Source organism: Protomyctophum parallelum (assembly GCF_964188405.1).
Source record: "Protomyctophum parallelum genome assembly, chromosome: 7".
Taxonomy (NCBI): Eukaryota; Metazoa; Chordata; class Actinopteri; order Myctophiformes; family Myctophidae; genus Protomyctophum; species Protomyctophum parallelum.
In genome coordinates this window covers 21190284-21206868 of record NC_139705.1, presented here as the reverse complement: position 1 = coordinate 21206868, position 16585 = coordinate 21190284, and the positions used below count along the sequence as shown (strand labels likewise).

The 16585-nt window shown below is 44.1% G+C and overlaps 1 protein-coding gene across 8 annotated transcripts in view; it reads right to left on the bottom strand.

Moving 5' to 3' along the window:
- The window catches only part of l1cama (L1 cell adhesion molecule, paralog a), a 46678-nt gene that overhangs the window by 10519 nt on the left and 19574 nt on the right, over nt 1–16585 (bottom strand). For 7 of the 8 annotated variants that reach the window (XM_083769145.1, XM_083769147.1, XM_083769148.1 and 4 more), the window contains exons 3-19: nt 16460–16474; nt 13055–13157; nt 11721–11929; nt 9687–9812; nt 9117–9287; nt 6918–7032; nt 6327–6511; nt 6008–6139; nt 5642–5788; nt 5042–5153; nt 4533–4693; nt 4201–4360; nt 3090–3214; nt 1830–1931; nt 874–1071; nt 544–614; nt 206–431 (exon numbers count right to left, since the gene is read on the bottom strand). In XM_083769145.1, the coding sequence (XP_083625271.1) occupies nt 206–431; nt 544–614; nt 874–1071; nt 1830–1931; nt 3090–3214; nt 4201–4360; nt 4533–4693; nt 5042–5153; nt 5642–5788; nt 6008–6139; nt 6327–6511; nt 6918–7032; nt 9117–9287; nt 9687–9812; nt 11721–11929; nt 13055–13157; nt 16460–16474 (2358 nt within the window). The remainder of the gene's footprint in view (nt 1–205; nt 432–543; nt 615–873; nt 1072–1829; nt 1932–3089; nt 3215–4200; nt 4361–4532; nt 4694–5041; nt 5154–5641; nt 5789–6007; nt 6140–6326; nt 6512–6917; nt 7033–9116; nt 9288–9686; nt 9813–11720; nt 11930–13054; nt 13158–16459; nt 16475–16585) is intronic. The other variant, XM_083769146.1, reaches the window with a different exon arrangement.

Here is a 16585-nt window from a genome sequence, read left to right as displayed (position 1 = left end):
AAACATCCTATTCATATTCCTCAAAGTTGAACACCTATGCTGACAGGTGCTCTTCACCAACCTTTATGTACTGGTGCTGTGACAAAGATTGCCCTCCCCCGTCCAGCTTCCCTCCTACGAACGTGGCCAATTGTGCTCCTTTAACTTTACCCCTGCACCACCCAAGTGTCCCAAGAGGTATATTGTGGTGGTAGATTTTCTTTACCATCCTCCCCAGAGTAGCCAATGACGGGGTCTGGCTCCGGTCCCTCTCCTTTCTCATTGATAGCCTGAACTTTGATCTCAAAGGCAGAATAGTTGCCAACGTCAGTGACAATGAAAGGAGGCACAGTGGTGTAGTTCACATGCCAGGTCGGTCCGCTGCCCATCACTCGCCTCCACAGCACCCTGTACCGGAAGTCCGGTCCGTTGAAGTTACGCCTGTTCATTCCCTGGAGTGACGGGGATGAGAACCAATCACAAACAAGAACACTTCCAGAAGAAATGTGTCGTTTGAAAACTTCTAAATGTCTGTAAAAAGGTGCAATGAAGAGGCGTAAGTACCTCCCAGGTGATGACCAGAGAGTCAGGGTCAGTGGACTCACTCCTTACATCCTCTGGGTTGTTGTCTGGTGCTGGGGAGGTTAACACATTATGTATTAGCTATAAGTATAAGCCATCATAATTATGTATGGTTAATTATTATAATAATTATTATAATTACAAGGTTGTAACAACTTGCAACATGATGTCCCATGCAATACCAACTACAATTCCATACAACTTACATTCTACTGGCACAAGAGTTATACAAGATATTAGAGTTTTTTTATTAAACGCATACAAAGCTAGATGAATCATAACAGTCAATAAATAGAAAGCTGTGACCCTAACCTTCAGCGGGTGTGTTGTGGAGGTCAGAGGTCTTGCTGGGGTCACTCGCACCCACGTCGTTGGCAGCGATCACCCGGAAACGATAGGACATGTAGGGCAGCAGCGGGAGGTTGGTGCTCGCCTTGTTTCCACCTACCCTCTTCACCTCCTCCCATCCCCTGTGCTTGGTACCCTGGTCTTCAAACTCTACCACATACTCTGGAGAGAGAGAGAGAGAGAGAGAGAGAGAGAGAGAGAGAGAGATAGAGAGATAGAGAGAGAGAGAGAGAGAGAGAGAGAGAGAGAGAGAGAGAGAGAGAGAGAGATTCGAACAGAAGAGGTTTTATTGAATACTTTATTAGACAGAAATGTAAACAGTACATAACGTAGTACAGTCAGATACTTGGTCTAAAACTAAAGGATAGCACCAAAATATGTTCTTGCAGTCTTGTTTCCATTCGGGTCCCATTTCAGACATGAAAAATAACAAAATTCAATATCATCAGGTAAATATCAATGGAATGGAATGGAAACGTGAATAAATGCTCAGCAGAGATAAAGCCATATTGAGAGCATTTCAGATGTGTAGGAATCTGTCAGAGTAATGAAGACAGAGCGGCCTTTCATCTTCCCAGAGGGTGATAGATGATATAGGCTAGTACTGGAGTATTAGAGCTAGCCAGAAGCCACGATGGAATGCTGTGTTAATGTTTGTTTCCGTGTGTGTGTGTGTGTGTGTGTGCATGTAACTGTGTGTTTGTGTGTTTGTGTGCGTGCGTGCGTGCGTGCGTGCATTGCGTATATTGCTCCAAAATGATTACAAAAAAATAATAACAATAATAACAGAAGAAAGAAAACAAATCTAATATCACCACCAAACCAATACTGCTATGATGCATAGTTGAAATGTTCAGATGCGACATCACGTTGTAAGTTTGTGTATGTGGTGAGTGTGTGCATGCGTGCGTGTGCAATACCTATTACAGGGCTGTTGTGGTCATCTCCAGGGGTCCAGCTAAGTGTCACAGCACGGTGTTTATGATCAGAGATGTGCAGGAGGCCTGGGGGGTCTGGACGATCTGAGGAGCCAAACACACATTATGTAGACCTTATCAACGGCAAGGAGCGCCGCAACCTGATCCTCACCAGAAGAACAATATTAACCTAGACTGGGCACCATTTCATTTAGGGTATATGATCTGGTCGGGAGCGGATGATATCGTTACGTCATGTTGTAGTATTGTTTTGTAGTCGACAGGCAGGAACAATCAAACAGAACTTCCTTTTCCCTCAAACCGATTGTTCTCAATAAAAGCTACAGACTACTTGTTATTCTTCCGGTTTGAGGGAAAAGGAAGTTCCGTTTGATTGTTCCTGCCTGATGACTACAAAACAATACTACAACATGAGTAACGATATCATCCTGATGACTACAAAACAATACTACAACATGAGTAACGATATCATCCTGATGACTACAAAACAATACTACAACATGAGTAACGATATCATCCTGATGACTACAAAACAATACTACAACATGAGTAACGATATCATCCTGATGACTACAAAACAATACTACAACATGAGTAACGATATCATCCTGATGACTACAAAACAATACTACAACATGAGTAACGATATCATCCTGATGACTACAAAACAATACTACAACATGAGTAACGATATCATCCTGATGACTACAAAACAATACTACAACATGAGTAACGATATCATCCTGATGACTACAAAACAATACTACAACATGAGTAACGATATCATCCGCTCCCGACCAGCAAACAGTTTTTCTGAAAAACAAATGTTTCTATGCCAAGGACCCCCAGAATTATACAGTATGTATTTGGTCGCCCAACTCCCATCTAAAAATATCTTGTTCCAGGGACCTCCAGAATCTTAAAAAAAAAGCATTATTCAAAGATTCGCACAAATGTTCACAATTTATGAATAGTTTCAACCAATGTAATGGTTAAAGTGGTTCAAATATAAAGTGACATAGATGCTTTCCCTGTCTGAATGGGTTATAATCAAATTTGCGGACGGACGCACGGACGGACATACAGACAGACAGACAGAGTTCCCACATACTTAATCTATTAAAGATTTTAGGTTGGCTCATGGTTTTAAAACTATGTTCACGTTCACATTGTCAGTTTCAGACACTAATTTGGTAATTAATTTGCTAAATAATGGACAGTTCAGATGGTCCACGTTCTTACCGACTAAAGTGAGGGAGCCACTGGCTGAAGCCTCGTCCAGCTCTGTGATGACCTCACAGGTGTATATGCCTTCGTCCTCAGGCTCCGCATTGGTCACGATTAGATCTGGACCTTTCATTGTATACCTGGAATAGCATTGCAATGGTCATCATCCTCACCACCAGCATCATTACAGTATAGTTCTTGTCATTATCATCATCACCATAGGTCATGTCATTATTATCATCATCATCATATTGTCACATCATAGGTTTACAGGTGCAAAACTCAGCGGTAGAAAAAGTACTCAAATGTTTTTAACAAATGTATTGGCATTAAAATGTACTTAAAGTACCTAAAGTAAAAGTCATACTCATTATGCAGAATGTGCAAGGCACAAATCTGCACATCAGGAGCAATTAGGGGTTCAGAGTCTTGCTCGAGGACACTTCAACACTGACTCTGGGGGAGCCCGGGATTGAACTGGGAACATCACTCTACCCCTGAGCCACTGCCGCCGCCCCAAAGTAACTTGTAACTAAAGTTTTTGTTACTTTACACCACTGGGTGGATGGATGGATGGATGGATGGATGGAAGAAAGACAGTGCCCGTTCAGACCGTGGTCAATCACCATTCAGAACACATGCCTGTAGGAGAACCACTCATCTGCTCGACTTCACACAACTTGACACTGCACTCCTTGTGTGTCTTCAGCAATACAACCCGTCAAATGTGAAGTGAAGTCAATCGGATGAATGCTTCTCAAAGCATGAGACATTCAAACATGCATACAGAGATTCCTGCATGGAATTTATGGATATACAGTAGAAAACGTTTTCGTCTCGCACTGACAGCACACTAACCTCGGCAACTTACTTTACTTAATTTACAAGAACTCTCCACAATTGTTAAATAAAATTGTTATTTTGCCTGCAATCTCTCCTATGGAACCACATCAATACAGCATGGAATTGTGGACATAACCTTATCCAATGACAACAAAATATTCAAAGTTTTGGATCTGCGAGGCTAAATCTCATCAAATGGCCGTCCGTGGCTCAAATGCCGAATAAACAATGGACCTTGATTTGAAAAGCACTGCGCTAAAGCCTCTGTAGAATCAGGCCTTACTTGTCATCCTCGTGTGACTGGAAGATCTTCTGCAGGTTCTTCCTCCACACCATGAGCGGAGCGGGCAGCTTAGGGTCCACCACGGCCAGGCACGTGAAGATGGCCGTCTCCCCAGGAAGCACGTTCAGAGCCTGAGGAGGAGAGATGATCACTGTCCTGTCTGTGGGAGAGAGACAGAGAGACACACAGAGAGAGAGAGAGAGAGAGAGAGAGAGATAGAGAGTCAGGGAGCAAATAACGGTCATGGCAAAAATAAGATCAGCTGTTCAGATTAATCGTGTGCATGTGTGTGTGTGTGTGTGTGTGTGTGTGTGTGTGCGCGCGCTACTCACTGAGCACCTCCAGTACTGCGCTGATTGACAGGTTGCTTTTCGGTATGGAGCAGGTGTACAGCCCCGAGTCGTCATGGGAGACGTTACTGATCTGGAGTGCGCCGTTAGCAAGTGGGTTTACTCTGGGATCCGCCATCAGCAACGAGTCACTGTCACTTAGCCTGGGACACACACACACACACACACACACACACAAGTATGCGCACACACACACTATATTATGACCAGGCCGCTGTTAGAATAGTTACCAACCACAGCTATTTACAGTATCTGACTATAGGGTTTATTTACACAGTGTAACGTCGGTGTGTGAAATCAACAAATTATGTTGAAATAATTGATAAATATTTGTCTAAATGTTCACGGGAAAATGAATGGCCAATTTTTCAGTGGAACCAGAAAACCACGTCCACTGCTATGCCCTATATGTTCATTAAGCATCCCTATGTTGGGCATGTCATTTTAAATGAAATAGGCGAGCTTAGCTTGCAGCTGTGTTGATGACTCACCATGTGACCTTGGGTTTGGGTGAACCAAAGGTCTGGCAGTTTAATACAGCCTTCTGCCCCTCTGCCGCTTTGTACAGTTGACCATCGTGGCTCAGGATCTGGGGTTCGAGCTCTGGACAGGCAGACGCAGACGCAGACGCAGGCGCAGGCGCAGACGCAGACGCAGACACAGACACAATTAGATAAATTATGTCCACCCACGGGCACCAATCGACCAGTTGAGACAAGTGAGTCGTACACAAAATATCCAATGTTATTAATGTGGTGGTCATTGAGCAATCAAATTGCAAATGAATCACTATGGTACAATCAGAAGAGCTAAAATAATTTTTACTGCTAAAAATGTACACTCAGAATTCTCTCTCTCCCCCTCCCCCTCCAAATCCCCCTCCCCCCCCCCCCCCCTCTCTCTCTCTCTTTCTCTCTCTCTCTCTCTCTCTCTCTCTCTCTCTCTCATAGTAATAGCTGGCCAGCCACAAGTGTATTAATAATAATTAAAATGGCCGTAATCCTAGAGAATAAGCGACGGGGGCCAAAAGTCAATGCCAATGTGTCCACCCCCTCACAGATGCACATTTGCACACACACACCCAAACCCACCGATGACATAGACGTTGGTGTTGGCGAGGATGGTCCCATGCTTGTTGGAGGCCTTACACTGGTAGATGGCCGTGTCCGTGAAGAGCACGTCTCTGAGGATCAGCGCGCCCACTGCCGTCACACTGCGCCTGCGGTCCTCGTCGATTTCTGATAAGAAACACACAGGCACACAGTCAGCACATTCAAATGAATCAATTAAAGTTCATCAAAAAGGTGAAAGTTAAGCATTTTTTGCGGTGATGTACAAGGTTAGGGTTGGCGGTCAGGGAATGAATGGAGTCAATTCACTCGAAAGTCCTGAAGTTCCAGAAGTACAGTTTGTGTGTGTGTGTGTGTGTGTGTGTGTGTGTGTGTGTGTGTGTAGACCTGGGAGGGGGGTTCCATTCATGCTCCAGCTGATGCTAGGAGAGGGTGTGCCGTCGGCCTGACAGTCCAGTTTGACAGTCTCTCCTGGGGCATAGAGCTCGCTCTCTGGCTTCTTGGTCCAGTATGGAGCCGCTATAGTAGCAGGCACACAGTAGTACAGTACATACAGTAAGTAGCACAAATAAAAATGCAATACATTTTGATGTCACACAAATTTGACCATTAGAACTGTAGACAAAGGACTATGTGTGTGCGGTTTGTCTGAGGGCACACACGAGCGTGTGTGTGTGTGTGTGTGTGCGCGTGTGGCCGTACGTACCTTCGACAAGCACAGTGTAAGTGTGGGTGACCTTGCCCTGGGTGTTGATGGCTGTGCATTGGTACTCCCCGCCGTCGCTCTCGGAGATGTTGCTGAAGTGCAGTCGGCGGTCGTGCATCTCCCTGGTGATCCGGGACTCGCTCATCTGGTCGTCCTTCCTCAGCCAGGTCACAGTGGGAGTAGGACTGGGGACAGGAGGCAGAAGAGAGTAGTTGGGGGTGACCAGATGAGATGGGGGGGGGGGGGGGGGGGGGGGGGGGGGTTTGGACGCGAGGGAGCGTTTGGCGGTGAGAATGGAGTCAAGGAGGAGAAATAAAAGGAAATAAGGAAGAGGTGGAGGGAGAGGAGGAGGAGAAATAAGGAAGAGTGGAGGGGTGGAGGGAGAGGTGGAGATAACGGAGGGGGTACATGCGGAAGGCAACGGGGAAGGAGAACGACGGCAGAATGAACACAAGGAGGGAGAGGTAGGATGAACGAGAGGGTGAGAGTGAAGTAGGGGTGGAAAGGTGACAGAGGGATATTTTGTTAGAGAACTTTACGTGTGCGCCGCACACACAAGTGCTCACACTCACTCACACAGACCATACTCACAGGCCTTGGACGATGCACTCCAGCTCCAGGCTTTGGCCCCTCAGGGCGGAGTAAGTGGAGTGAGGACCAGTAGGTCTCATCATCTGAGGCCTCCTGTTACGCACCGCTGCGTTGGCTGGAGACACAGAGAGAGAGAGAGAGAGAGAGAGAGAGAGGCGGGGGGCAGACAGAGAGAGAGAGAGAGAGAGGCAGAGAGAGAGAGTGTTCATACATATGTATTGGAAATTTGCGAGGCTGCCTGGAGACGGCATCTATGGCGTTGCTGACAAAGCAAGTCTCTATATGAACTCTGGACACAGACACATAGAGGGCGGAGGGTGTTGGGGGTTTGAAGATGAGCTCCTTCTCATCTATTGTAGCACCACATCATATGCATTTCCAATGCAGACACACACGCTCAGACAGCAAGGTCCCGTGTTAACATGTGTTCATTTCTCTGACCTCTAGTTGGGTCACAGATGTTGCTGGCCGTGTGTCAGTGGGACTTGAATCTCATTATAACAGCAGTGATGTGATTTGAGAGCCCCCGTGCTGTGCTGGGACTGGACTCTACTCTGGTCAGCAAAAAAAGGCTAGCCGACCTACAAGCTCACAACATGTGTGTTTTTGCACCGCGACACCACCATGCGACGGAGAATAAATTAGGCATAACTCGTCTGGAGTTCAACTAATTAACTAACCTATTATTAGTGGAAATGGAAGCATGCATAGAACACAGTCATGTTTGTTTCTTGTGTACTTTTGTTGTTGAAATTAATCAGCATGTGCCTAAGTTTGTGTGGGTTAGCAGTGTTTTGGTCAGTTCTTAGTTGGATAGAGCAAATGATGTATCAGGGTTTGCCTTCACGGTAGTCATGTTACTGTACTGTCAATAACAACAACACTGTTGTTAAATCTATATGCATTACTACTGAATAGTTTATGTATAGGAGAGTGTAGTGTTCCAACTTCCAAAAGACCCTCAGTCATCACAAACAGCTAATATAAATTTTTGCTTACAATGTAACACATTATAGTAGTGTATACATTTAAAAAACCTAGGTAGCTCAGCTTAGTTCAGAGCACATCACACAATAGGCCTACTGTAAGATCCCTTAGTGGTCATTTAACTCTGGATCCAAATGGAATCTTAGGTCAAGGACTAAATGAAGACTGAGGATCATACTGTAATATGGTTCTGGCTCATCACTCCAGTTCAGAAAAGTCTAGCTCAGCTTACCGTAGTTCAAATGAGTTCATAACCAAGCAGCTGATTATTGATTTCAGACATAACAGAGAACGAGCCAAGGAGGGCATATCATGCATAGTGAACGTGTAAATAGATATTGGCACATCACTGATGTGGACTCTGAGACTAGTGGGGGCAAAGGAGGATTCTCCCTCTCCTTCCCTTTCTGTCAGGCACAAATCATCAGTCATCGATCATCAATCAGTCATTTTTATCAATCTTGAGCTTTTCTTTGATCTGTTCGTTTCATAGCCTCACAATAAATGTCAGAAATAGCCCAGACAGCAGGTTATAAGATTGTCAGAGTGACGCAAAGATACCAGAATTATTTCTGAAATGAACAAATACAACAGTATTTATAGGCATTGTATTCCAAATGTGTTGCTCCTCTGTCTATTCGATTGTTTGTTTGTTTGTTTGTTTGTTTGTTTGTTTGTAAGTTGATGTACTTTATGTTACTGTGTTTCTTGGCATACAAGCTGCTCATAACTGTATAGACCAGTTCAGTTTAGTTCACCTCAATTCAGACCACTTTATTGGCTTAATTGCGACCTTAGGTTACAGTTTATTATGAAAACCTGCATCTCGGGTCAGTCAGTCAGTCAGTCAGTCAGTCAGTCCGTCACAGCTCGTGCCGCGGCTCCATATATGGCCAGCACAGAATTCATTCCATAATTATGTTGATCTGACCTCATCAAACCCTGTACACTCAAGACACGCTCCATATATGGCCAATGCATAATTCATTCCATATGTTGATCTGACCTCATCAAACCCCTTGATCTCTATATATGGAGCTGGCCTGTGAGTTTAAGAAGTTCTGTTTCAGCACGACCTCGCACTTTACAGGGCCATTTAGGGCGAGGTCGCTTCTCGCCCTCAGGGCGTCTTACTGGTTCAGATCAGAGTCTAATTCACTTCACTTCACCTTAGCTCAGCTAATCTCAGATCAGTTCAGTGTAAAAACTCACAGGCAGTGACACTGAGTGAGATGGGCTGCTTGGGCAGAACCTGGCGCGTCAGCAGGTACTGGATGTTGCAGGTGTAGTCACTCCTGCTGTCCGCGATTGTTAAGTGGGCAAAGTACAAGTTGCCGTCCTTTCCCAACATCACACGGTCACTCAGCTGGATGTGGTGAAGCCCTGCAGACAGACAGACAGAACGTTCATACACATGTATTGGCAATTGTAAGGAGAAATAAAACTCGCATCAGAGGAAAGCATGGTATTCCGTGTGATTCATATTCATGTATGCATATACATGTATGAATAATGTATATTATTAGAAATATTATATATTTACAGTAGGCTATATACGATTAGATTGACACAGGACAAGGAGAAGATGGAAGTAATGGAACCAGCTCTCTAATAATAACCACACATCCACACATGTGCCAACGGCATGATAAAATTATCAATAAAAAGGCAGGATGGATGGATGGATGGATGGACTGTCTAGGTTGCAGTAGATATTATGCATGACTAGGGAGGAGGAGAGATGGAATTGAAGGTGAAATAAAAGGACAAGCAGGGACTCACTCCAGTCCATCCAGTGTATGATGGGGTCCATGGAGCTTGCCGGGGGGTTGCACTTCAGTACCATGCTCTCCCCTTCCTCTGCCTTCTTTTTCACGTTCTTCTCGTTCTTCGGCAATAACGGGGGGCCTATGAGAAGGAAGCAAGCAAGGACAATCACACCCACAGGTTTATGTGCACACAAAGACAAACGCACACATCCACGCAAGCATGCACAGCATTGCACGCACACGCATGCACGAATGACAAAACATCCTGGTCAAACTCTTTTGCTCACAACAGAAAGCACGCAGGCGCGGGAGTGGCTCAGGGGTAGAGTGGCTAGTAGAGCAGCCGGATGGGAACTATGAGTTCCCAGTTCAATCCCGGGTTTCCCCAGAGTTAGTGTCGAAGTCACGAAGTGTCCTTGAGCAAGACTCTGAACCCCAAATTGCTCCCGATGTGCAGGTTGGTGCCTTGCATGGTTTCCTCCGCCATCGGTGTATGAATGGGTGAATGTAATGCACAATCTATGTAAAGCGCTTTGGATAAAAGCACAATATAAATGTACCCTTTACCACCCATTTTTGGGTGTTAAATCTACAACACACCTTGCATTATACTCGCAGCATGCATGTATATTATGTATATACAAGCTGCTAAATTGTCCTTTATCATATTTTGCATATCTTTCTATATTGCTGTTACAACTTGTTTTTCCCCTTTCTACTTGTATTATATCTTGTTTTATATGTGGTGCTATATTATGTACTCGTATGTGAGTGACGACTAAAACATCTTAGATGTATTACTGTGCACATATCCACCTGCATGTTGATTTATAGATCATTTGACACACACACACACACACACACACACACACACACACACACACACACACACACACACAGACACACACACAAGTCAACATAGAAACACGCTGCCTGCCTGCCGCACAAGGTGGCAAAAGAATGGGAGCCCAGGCATTATTTATGGCTTCCCGACCGTGTATCTGATGAGAAGCTTCTTCAAACGAAGGAGTCAAGTTGCCAGAGTCTTCCAGAAGTGGGATGATGTGATGCGCTTTGTGAGTCGTGAGTGTGTGCAGCTCTGTGTGTGTGTGGTTGCTCTCTCGCCACACCCTACCACCCTAGTAGCCCACCCCCCCTCTCCTCCTCCCGTTGTCTGTAAGTAACCCCCACCGGAGACGCTGTCTTGTCGCTACAGAAGAGTGCTTCGCATGACATCAACTCAAGAGCGTTTCTGGGGAAACCGTTGTCAGGGAAACTGTGTGAAGGTAAGGGGGTCCTGGGAGAGGAGCCATGCAGCCATACAGGTGGAAGGGTATTATCCATAGGAGGTCTGTACATACTCTGTAGCCTGAGGGGGGCTTCCGTGTGCACAAACAGACATGGGGAGTGTGTATACTGTAGCTTATGAAATGTTGATTAACACATTATAGCGTGGAAGGCAGAGTGTTAATTGTGTTCTGGGGGATGGTGCTGTGAGCGCTGCATACAAGTTTCCGTCTGCATTGTAAAGCAGAACTAGGAAAAGGTTTATGCCGGCCATTGACGGGGATGTGGTCATACAGCCTAATAAACAGCCCGGTTATATAGCCAATAAAAGTACCAGCAGCCCAGCTTACAGCATGCCCTCCTAGACCGAACCAAAGAGACATTACTCAGAAGCGCTGGTGACACCTTCACTGGAAAACATGCAGAGAAATGTGATTCCTTTGATGTGATGTTGTTACCACACTCTGCTACATCAAAGCATGTTTGATTTGTTCACACCAAAGGGTATATTTCCTCTTACTGTAGCAAGATTAATTAAGCAACATTAATATGAATAAATCATCTCTAATATTCTACTTACCAAAACCTTTTATTTATTTAAATTCAGTCAATCAGTCAATTCAGTAACTCAGTCGTTTAAATGAACGAATCAATTAATTAGTCAGGCAGTCTGTTTCAAATTCAATTCAATGTGATGTGATGCATTGGCATGACAGTGTTGTTCGTCCGGCCAAGTAGCGGATGATAATTGGTTGCTTACTGTCAGTGTTGAGGATGACCTCGTTGGAGATGGCTGTGCCCAGTTCATTGGAGGCATAGCAGATGTATTTGCCTTGGTACTTCTTCAGGGGACCGGTGCCAATGCCTGATGCCCCCAGATCCGAAGAGAAGGAGCCCGTGCCCTCGAAGACCTTCAGCTCTGGGTCAAGGGATGGGTCGAACTCTTCTCCATCCTTTGTCCACCGGAAACTTGATCAGACGGAGAAAAGTCAGACGTGACAATTGACTTTATATCAGTCATTTTACATATAGCCCACATTTGTACCCATATATTATAGAGCTGACTGATTTGTTTGCAGCTGATGCCATGACGACACATTGAAGTTTGACAACACACTTGTTCCCCGGAGCAAACAAGCAGGCTCTAGAAACTCATTGGTATTTTTTTTTTTTTAATAAATACCCGCACTTTCACAGGAAACCGGGTTCAAAAAAGGTAGAAAAGGAAAGTTACATGCAGCTTTAATAAGACTGTAGCAGCCCTAATTGAAATGTCATATCAGAATGACATAATTCAACTCTTTCTTGAAAGGGGTTCAAAGACATAACAGTGGACTATAATTTCAGTTTATTTAAGATGAGGAAACAAATTAGTGTATCCCCAAATTTGGATGAAGTTGCCCTTTAAATATGGGAGCCACAGGCTTACAGAATGCTGTGTGATTGTGATATTAATCCTATTCCTCTGCAAATGGAACAGTTTTCCACTTCGGAGCACTCTCAAAAGATTGCCTGAGGGCTTAATGACATTTATCCGGTGTTGAAATTGTCTGGGGGAAGCTGTGCTCTCATGTAATACTAATATCAAATATGTAGATGTCGGCTACACAAGGAGAGGGAAGGTCATCTTTAAGAGTGCTGGTGGTTAGGCCATTCCACTGCATGGCAATATGGGTGTGATATCTCTGCTCTCTGATATGTTAAAGCAGTGGTTTTCAACCATTTTGATGCCAGGGCCACCTATTTATTCTGCATTTGAGCCACAGACCACCATTCGATGAGGTTTAGTCTCTCAGACCCAAAACGAAAGATTTTCTTTAGTTTTCTTTGTCCACAATTCAATGCTGTATTGATGTTGGTCTTGAGAGCAAAAACAGGTCCATTTGGTTTCATTTTGCTCTCAAGAGTTAAATATCTATAAGGGTCAGTTTGGTTACCAACTCTCCATCATTTAAGAGGGGCTAACGAGTGCAGTACTTTCATCCGACAAATGCTAAAATGCTAAGGAACCAAAACGAATCTGAAATTGAGAGAAAAGAAGAGAAAAAGTCAAAACAAGAAAAAGAAAAATGATAAAATAATTGGAATAGTAACCTTGGTGGAGGGTTTCCGGTGGCTTCGCAGCTCAAGCCCACGTCTTCCAGATGGAACAAGGTGACAGAAACAGGGTGGTTGGTGATAACTGGGGGCTCCTTTACTGCAAGGAACAATCCAACACTGAGATTAGTGATCAATCAATCAATCGATAACATCATGACATTGTCGCTGTCGGGCAGAAAGCTTGTATCTCCTTATTTAATGTTTTGATGTGTTGTGTTCATAAACGAATGCACAAAAAGTGTTTATTTCGTATTTTAAAGAAATATATATATATTTTTCTGCCATTAATGACATGCCCAAAATAGGTCGCCAGGTCGAAAGTGATTATGCCTGTCTATGCTTTCTTTTTTATATATAAATATTGAACCAATGAATCGTGACGAATTGGAACACAGATACTTTTTTCCATTTCCTGAAATGTTAACAGGTTTTGCCATACAAGGTTTCCACCTGATAGCATCGATATAAGCACTACTTGCTGCACACACTGCAGTGCACCCTCCATGTCCATGACCTGCTGATACAGTGCATCTTTAATAACTCCAGATGACACGCACGCACACACACACACACACACACACACACACACACACACACACACACACACACACACACACACACACACACACACACACACACACACACACACACACACACACACACACACACACACACACACACACACACACACACACACACACACACACACACACACACACACACACACACACACATCTAGTGGGGAAACCATTCATTTCCATAGTTAAAAAGCTGCCAAAAAAATAATAATCAGTAATTCAGTCAATATCACTTAAAAGACTCCCCTGGGAATGATATGAAATGAAAACTGAACAAAAGAGGCGGGGAGAGAGAGAGAGTTGAGGGAGAAAATGGGTTGAGATGAGAGAAAATTGATACAGCATAATGTAAGAGGGAGAGTTCATGTAGATGATACTGTATATAGAACAGAGTGAGGTGGTGGTGGTGGTGGTGGTGGTGGTGGTGAGGGGCAGAGTGTGATGGTCTCAAAGCCCTGGGGAAATGAAGCGGAGATTCTGAAGGAGAAACGTAATGACCAGCAGAAGAGATTTCTCTTTCTGTGTCACCAAGGGTCCATGTGGACCATAAACCATAGACGGAATCCCAGTGCCAAGCACATAAAAACGTGGCGGGATGGGTGTGTGAGCACAACTAGATACATCCCAACCCCTTTTATTTTTACGACCTGCTTTTTTTTACGGTCCCTGTCAGTTTTTTATATTCAGGCTTTTCCAGCATTCGGGGTCAGAAATGTACGGAGTATAATAAAGTTCCCAATAAGCTTTGGCAATGTAAAACGTACTCCTTTGTAGGGCTGTGCAACATGATCATCATATATAGTATATTCTAGGCTAGTAATATGATCATCATATAGTAGCAATATGATGACGTCCATAATATCATTAACACACATGTAGGCACACAATCGTTTGTGCCGTTAGCTATGAAGATGTATAATGATGCAAAAGACGATGGTGGCTTAATAGACTCTTTATTTCGGAGGCAACAATAATTAATTTAAGGATACTATCTGACATGGTTACTGTGTGTATTCTTATTTATTCTGTCCTGTTGAGGGTGTATACTATACACCCTCAACAGTGCAGGGATAATGCAGGACAGAATACTATAACTGTATAGTATTCTGTTTCTGTAACTGTAGAAACTGTATCTTAAGCTGCTGCGCTGCCTTTGGCGACTGCATTTCCCTCACGGGTTCAATAAAGGTTGTATCTTATCTTATCTGCTTCTGCTATCAATAACAGAAATACCCGATATACAAGCTCACAACGCAGCGACACGATGTGAAATACCCGATATACAAGCTCACAACGCAGCGACACGATGTGAAATACCCGATATACAAGCTCACAACGCAGCGACACGATGTCAGCTTATTAGATCTGTTTGTTTTGCTATTTTTGAAAATAGTTAGAAATTTCAAAATAAAATGTATATAAAATGTCACATTGCAAATACCTTCAGATAACTGACAATCCACATCAAGGTATTTGGTGAAAAATGTGTTTGATTTTGTCCATACTGCACAGCTCTATTCCTTTCTATCAAGGCAGAATGGAGGTCATGGCTGTGGTACTTGTTGGCAGAGTTCTTAATTTGACTCTAAGGGGAGTAGACAGAGTCTGTGTCTGAGACAAATTAAATGTTATGTAGGTAACTGGGAAAAGGAGGACAGCTGATGGAGGATGAGAGAGAGAGAGAGAGACAGAGACAGAGACAGAGAGAGAGAGATGGATTTGCAGAATGGAAATGAGATGAGAGTTGAGCAGACATAAGAGAGCGCAGAGAGAGAGAGAGATGAAAAACTGGAGTGACACGCAAATAGAAGAAAAAAAAAAGCAAGAGACGAGGACAGAAATATACTGTTGAGAAAGAGAGAGAAGGAGGGGCGAGCTAGTGAGCATATCATGGAGTAGACGCGTTTCTGTGTAGCTCTGTCAATTCCTCACTAAACTAAGAGAAAGAGAGAGAAGCAGTCAGGAATAACAGGGTGGGAACAAAGCGACTTTAATGAAAGAAATCCCAGCGATAAGACATAATAGGCCAGTTCTCTCATCTGATCCAATTGAAGTCGGGGCTGTGGCGCCCTGCTCCCATATTGTCAGAGGAGACGAGCCCCCTTTTATTTCCCCTTCATCTTTGATCTGACAGTGCTGCTGTGTGTGTGTGTGTGTGCACACTGCACAGACACACTGCACAGACACACTGCACAGACACACTGCACAGACACACTGCACAGACACAACATGAGCTCCTCACACTTCCTCCAGTGGGGATCTCACCTATTAGGAGCCCAGACTAAAACGCACTGCCACACACTCTCAAAAACGTAGACTTGTAAGCAGGCACCACACAAAGCACACAGAAAAACCCAGTGTTAAATTATCTCATTATGCGTCCATTTCTTGCACTCAAGTTAACACCTGCACACAAAACCACATGAATTATTGTATGCACACGCACACGCACACGCACACACACACACACACACACACACACACACACACACACACACACACACACACACACACACACACACACACACACACACACACACACACACACACACACACACACACACACACACACCTCCAAGGTTCATGAAGACACACACAGCACATGTTATACAACAAACATCACACTCACACGTTCACTTGAGAGCACACAGAACCCAGGTTTATTAATCTGAAGCACAGGGCAATGAGGTTTTTATTGTGCACTAGAAGCCTTGGTGCAATGAAAGTGTTTGCAATAGGCTTTGCCAACCACTGCATTATAAGACGGACGGACGGATGGACGGACAGACAGACAGACAGACAGGAAGTTGAAAGCACTTACGATCGCTTATATTGTCTGTGAGTGCACAGCAGCAGCCAGAGAGAAAAGCACAGTGAGAGAAAATATGTTAGTTACATCAAACAATAAGGAGACATAGATAGATAGATAGATAGATAGATAGATAGA